We start from the raw sequence: 6,557 nt of genomic DNA on the forward strand, positions 1-6,557 counted from the left end.
ACATGGTTTGTCTGTTGAGTTCCTAGCTTAGCCACTAAAAATGCTTTGGTTGGAACACACCACAGCATCTTCTTCTGGTATGTGGCTGTTTGTACTTCACAAAAGTGTACTTACTTGTAAAAATAAACATGAGCAAGGATAGCTGAGCAATTCTTCCAGGCTACCATTGTATAGCAATTTGGTATGGAATAAAGTAATAACAATGTAATGCTTTTGCTGCCAAAGTGCACACTCACTATGTGCTCATTGACAGTATTTTTATTTGCATTACAAGCACACAAAGCTTACATCTAATAGAAAGAGATGGGCGAGTCATGTTGGAGGAGGAGATTCTATGTATTAGTACCTTGACCTCAGATCAGACTCTCTGAGCTTTAGACAGCCACATCACATGGAGATCTCTTTATAGATAAAGCGGGAGAATAAATTACACTGGAAGAAGTGTGCTTGCATCTCAGCTTGAACAAGTGCTGTCTAGTAAACACCTCTCTCCATCCATCACCATGACATTCAACGGAACTTGGAAAGCCGACAGACATGAGAACTATGACACGTTCATGGAAGTTATGGGTAAGTATCATTTCAGATTACTGTACATTTGTAATTTACGTGTACGTTTCACTCAACTGTATATATGCAATGGTATGTTCTAGGTAACTCCTAATTTGCAACATTTATAAGAAATATTCATATTTTCACTGAAGACATGCTGTAAACCTAAAAAAATAGATCACACAAAAATTGAGATATAGGCACAGTAATGAAAACTTTTGAAATCAATAATCTTATTGGGCATTCCTCATACAATACCTACATTATGCCTGGTCCAGGAGGAAATTGCATTGTTTTCATGCAGAATGCATTGTAGTGGTAGTATCTGCCCTTCTTATTGTCACACTTCTCCTCCAGGTGTGAGTCTCGTGAAAAGAAAGCTGGCAGCACATGACAACCTGAAGATCACAATCCAGCAAGATGGAAATGCATTCACAGTGAAGGAGACCAGCACATTCCGCACCATAGACATCAACTTCACTCTGGGAGTTGTCTTTGAGTATTCTCTGGCTGATGGAACAGACCTCAGCGTAAGTAACAATACATCACATCACCTATGAATGGATCCTTTGTTAACTGAATAAAAACACATGCATGTTCCTAAATGGTAGGGATTATGACAATAAGAATACAGTATGGCTCAAAAGTATCAAGGCCTATTAAGCAACCTTGTTTATTAATTCCACATTCATAGCAATTAGGAAATAATTGTTGCCCCTGACACACGTTTCGGTCAATGTGAGAGGTAAGATTGTAAAGGCTTAGAAATGCACACATCTATTTACTCTCATAATATTAGTGGTGCATTATACCTGCTACTGTGAGCAATTGTTGGTAAGAAAGCAAAGACGTTCACACCCTCAAAATAAATATATGGCTGAACGAGGACACAGCATGAACAATTCCTACAATATAGCTGGGGAGATTAAAGTCGTGTCACTAGGGTCATTTGAGGCAAATGAATGTGCAAAGGGAAGATTTAGTTGCTTGAACAGCAACCGAATATGAACTTTCAGAATGTGAGTTACAGATTTAAGTTCAAATACTGAGTTTCTTGTTTCCTTCCTCAGACTGAGGTGCACTTCAGCACTAGCTCTGTCATCATTTCAGAATATCTGATGAGTGGCAGTCTGCTGGGGCCTACTTAATGTGTTCCAGGGGATGAGCACAACCACTAAATAGTTGTACTTTTAGCAGTTTCTCTCACAAATGGTTGGTTTGCTATATATGTTACCTTATGTATAAGACTCAGTTTATAGCTCATCCCACTGTATGTTCCTTACATACCTCTTTATAATCAGAGCCCTGCAGGTATGTGCAGGTTGGAGATACTGCCTACAATTTGAGACTCAATCTTTCCCGACCTCTTATGGCTGATTTTTGTTTTAAACCACCCCCATTATCTGTCTATGTTCAACAAATATCAACCTTTTTACTGCTGGAGGTATTTGTCTGGTACTGTACAGTGCTGGCCCTTCTGGTGGGGTTAATAAAAACGTGAATTATAAAATCATATACTAAGATCTTGCATATGGGGTCTGTTCACTGAGCTCAATGGCCATTATCAAACGTTGCCAGCCGTTCAGTTCACGTGAATGGTTGTCACAGATCAATAGTGGTTATAATACACTAATGACAATAGTTATTCTGATCATGACATTCATCATTTTAAAGAATGTGTTTATTATCCAAAAAAAAAAAAATTAATCCCAGCATAGAATACAACAACACAATGGGGGGTTATACAGTAGAGAAAAAGCAGACTTTTCACATATTGAGAACTTTAATGTCGATATACATTTTTTATGTGCATACCGTATAATATATATAAAACATTTGAAAAGTATAAAACACAGAGGGTTATTAACAAATATACAGGAAGTCTTACATTATTCTCACTGTTCTAGAGCTATATCTATATCTATATATCTATATAAATATATATATATATATATATATATATATATATATATATATACACACATACATATATATATATACACACACACACACACACACAATAAACTCATCCAGAGTAGATGCATGGCCTTTTCATGTCAATTCCGTTGAGAAATCTTTGAGGCACAATGTTGGTTTGTTTCATTCTCATGTCTTAGGGTTCCTGGAACGCAGAGGGAGATAAACTCGTAGGGTCATTCACCAGGAAAGACAATGGAAAAGAGCTGAAGACACAGAGAGTAATAATAGGAGATGAACTTATCCAGGTATGTTTAGCTTTATTTTTTTTTTAAATATCGTTTGCACAACAAATGCTGAGCTTGGCTTTCTACTGCTAACATAACTGCTCGAAAACCTACAAAGACGGTGCAGAGATAAGAACTGATGATATATACATTATTTGAACACCCGTGTATGAGAAAGGGAATTTTCCTAAAACACTTTCCAGCTTAGGTGGGTTAACTAGTAACAGTGGAGAGCATAGTGTGGTGGGAATGGGAACATTTGCAGCAGCTGTGCCACTGGCACACATTTTGAAGACTGCGACCACCCGTTATTCAGATGTCCACCCTCCTTCTACTCAATGTCCTGAAGTAGTCACTCACACAGATTCAGTGATGTAGTCAGTTATTGTAGTGCCAAAAGAGAAGATTGTTTTGCAGTCTGCATGTGTTGGTTTCTAAAAGCCAAGCAGGCCTATAACGGCATTTACAGAAGATGACATTAGCCTTAGATTGCAATAGTTATAGACATATTTTTATTTATATCAGTTTTAATACCACTATGATATTTTACGTTTTAAATAAATAAGTCTAGTTATCTCTGTATGGGATGATGTAAAGAGCTTTGATGGAAGCTTGGTCTTAAATGGAAATGTAACTTTATACCCCGTTGTCTCAATCCTCAAAATTAAATTCAAAGTTATTTTGGGTAAGGAACTGTACATTTCTATGGTAGGAAATATAGTTTTTTATTAAATGTAGTTATTTTATGTTTAAACCTTTAAAACTTGAAAAGTCAAACAGTTGATTTTCAGTGACTACAGATCTACTTCAACATGTCAATGACATTTCCCCCTTCACACACAGAGGAATAATATGTTCTAAGTTTCCATTTCAGTCTGATGATATCTACAGTACAAAAGAATTGTTCTGTGACCAAATCAAGAATGTAATTTTGATCTGTAAAATCTGTGACTAATACGATATGCATGAATATATTTGCCAACTAAAGGCACACAAATCCTATGAGACATGAAGACATTTTTTGTCAAAATGAGCCTTGGAAAGTACTGCAGCATTTTAGAATGAGTGAGAAAAGGACTTATATATTGTTCAATACACTGAACAATATAAAGTATGAGGCTTATTTGTCCTGTGTAACCAAGGAACACATTCAAGAATATTATTATATGTTCTTAACAACCACTGTCTACATGGCTACTTCTCTGAATACATTCTCACAAAGGGCTATGTTGATTTTAGCTCCAGGACCGCCTGCCTCCTGAGATAATATGTGCTACCGGTAGGAGCCCTGGCTGGGTTCACAATATGGCGGTTTAAAAGTCCCACGTCCTGTGGACCAATCGGAAGCTGCAATGCCATCCCTTGTGACATCCTATTGGCCCACATGACGAGGGAGCTTTAAACTGCATAGAGATGTGGGCAGCATCTACAGAGGTAAGTGTCGCGGGAAGCAGGAGGTCCCCGGAGCGAAAATGAATGGGGTTCAACTCCGGAGATCCCTTGCTTCAAACATATAAAAAATGTAATAAAACATACTGTCGCTTGGAGTGCTCCTTTAAAAGGTAGCTAGGATATGTACCACATACATTTCTGCATCACATTTTCCTTGGAAACATTCTCGCTGTAACCCCCAGGTTACATACAGTACCTGTTTCATTGGCCATCTTGTTACTGATGCATGTTCATGCTATTTCATGCTAGTGCTGCTCCAAAGTGAAAAGACAAGGCAATGAAGCATGAATGTTTTCATTTGTTCTCTTCTAGACGTATTTATATGAAGGAATTGAAGCTAAGAGGATCTTCAAGAGAGGCTGAATGATACGTCAAATACAGGAAATATGATACAGAAATCCAACAGCCGCCGTGTGTTCACCTGGAATCTGGCTAAATCTCCCTAATGCGTACAGGGTTACTGACAAATTGGCTCTACAAGAAATTAATGGTCATGAACATTCTTAATGTATCCACATGAAGGGCAAAAAAACAACAACAACTAAGAAATATTGAGGTCATTTGATGTATATATTAGTGATACCAGGGTTTGGATATATATATTAAAAAAAAAGAGTATCCTATGCATTGCTATTTTCATTTTTCATAATAAATATGGTTTATGAAATGCTGTCTCACTTGATTTCCTAACAAACCAGACAAAGCCATCACGAATGACGTGTCAGACCTAATGCTAAATACATGGAGGAAAAACAAAATATAATTGTCAAATTAAGTTTCATACTTATCGATTGACTTATTTCCAGGCCCTATAAACAAATACTATAAATAACCTATAAGCATTTTTTATGGGGGGGGGGAAGTTGGGGGGAGTTCACCCATGCTTTCCATGAAAGTTTCTGGTTGTAACTGAAGTTCAATAGACGTTACATTAAAGGAGCAGTTCACCCTATGTATTTTCACATGTGTAGCCCCCTTTCACTATGCCCAAGGGAAACTGTGTGGGCTGCAGGAGGCTTAAGCCTAAGCCTCCGCCACTTGGACCCTGGGGTGAGCTCTTTCTCCTTGTAGCGCAGCGCCTCCACCTATGAGGGATCCCAGCGCTGGTGGGATAACCCCTCACAGGAAACAATCATAGTAATGAATAATACACACACAAGGTATATAACAAAGGATTACTGAACACACATGCAATAGCGATAATAACTGTACCCACAATATACACCCAATGCCCTAACACGTGGTGGTTCCCCCAAAATACTGAGGGTGCTGGGGCACCAATACCCCTGGTGTCCTGTCCCAGCAAGTCACACCCAAATGTGAGGTAGCACTACCCCTGTGAACCGTTGATGCACGTGTATACCTTCCTGGGCACTCCTGTACCCAGGTGCAGCAGGTGGATCAAAGATCAGTCAGGTCCCACGACGCAGAGCCTCCAACACCAATCCCCGCACTACTTAGGGTCCTGGTCCGCCTTGTGGGGTGAGCTCCCGCTGAAGTGTCTCACCAGAATGTCTCAGAGCCCTGTAGCCTGGTCCCAGACCTCAGTGCACCGCGCGGCCATCAGGTCACCAGTGCAAAAGCACTAATCCAGTGTAAGGGGCCTTCCCTACAACACTTCACTGAATTGGCTCAGGGCTTAACTGGGCCCTAAGGGGCAAGGCCTAGGCCTAGTCTAGGAGGCACTGCTCCCTGGACACTACCCGTTCCCTTGCTGGCTCCCTCCTCCTCTTCCTGTCCCTCTATCGTGCATGCGCATGCCAGCAGAGTTCCCCCTTCACTGGAGATAAGGAGGGGGACTTGGCTACACATGGATGGGAAGTAGAGTATGTGTCTTGGGAACATGGGTCCCCGAAGCTGAAATGATGGGGTTCGGCACTGCAGATCTCCTGTTTCCCATCCATGAAATAAGAGGGGAGGAAGGTAGTGTGGAAACTGCTGCTTTCTCAAGTTTACTGCCAAAGAGGTCTGCTCTTCATTAGTGACGTGTGAGTGGAGTTGGAAAAGTTCTGCATTGGAACATTACCATATAAGATTGTTGTCATTTTCATAACATTCTAAGATTATGGACATTATTACAGGGGTCATGTACCTCATGTATGGGATTCCTTGAAAAGAAGATGCACAGCTACCCCTGCGTCTATGAACCGTGGAGGGAGGAAATCACTGTAAGCATGAGAAACAGGCCCTACTAAAAGCTATCGGAAAAATAAGTATTATATGTTTTTAACCTTTTGTGTGGAATAGTTGTAGTCCTGTGATTAGTTTAAAGGGTCACTCCTCCCTAGGATGAAAATGATCTAACCACCATGGCATGTTTAAAGCAGCAAACAATGTGACATCTTATAT

At 39.9% G+C, this 6,557-nt stretch overlaps 1 protein-coding gene across 1 annotated transcript; it reads left to right on the forward strand.

Moving 5' to 3' along the window:
* The first annotated feature begins 414 nt into the window (after positions 1-414).
* FABP2 (fatty acid binding protein 2) lies at positions 415-4,875 on the forward strand. The gene is made up of 4 exons (XM_075616226.1): positions 415-570; positions 910-1,082; positions 2,670-2,777; positions 4,521-4,875. The coding sequence occupies exons 1-4, from the start codon at positions 504-506 to the stop codon at positions 4,569-4,571; spliced, it is 399 nt and encodes a 132-aa protein (XP_075472341.1). The 5' UTR covers positions 415-503; the 3' UTR covers positions 4,572-4,875.
* The last annotated feature ends 1,682 nt before the right edge of the window (positions 4,876-6,557 follow it).

This window comes from Ascaphus truei, chromosome 1, assembly GCF_040206685.1.
Source record: "Ascaphus truei isolate aAscTru1 chromosome 1, aAscTru1.hap1, whole genome shotgun sequence".
Classification (NCBI taxonomy): domain Eukaryota; kingdom Metazoa; phylum Chordata; class Amphibia; order Anura; family Ascaphidae; genus Ascaphus; species Ascaphus truei.

Bases quoted from the DNA above. Each gene is read 5' to 3' on its own strand.
- FABP2 (XM_075616226.1), top strand. From the start codon at position 504: ATGACATTCAACGGAACTTGGAAAGCCGACAGACATGAGAACTATGAC. The intron at 571-909 runs GTAAGTATCATT...CTTCTCCTCCAG, and splicing joins CACGTTCATGGAAGTTATGG to GTGTGAGTCTCGTGAAAAGA. The intron at 2,778-4,520 runs GTATGTTTAGCT...GTTCTCTTCTAG, and splicing joins TAGGAGATGAACTTATCCAG to ACGTATTTATATGAAGGAAT.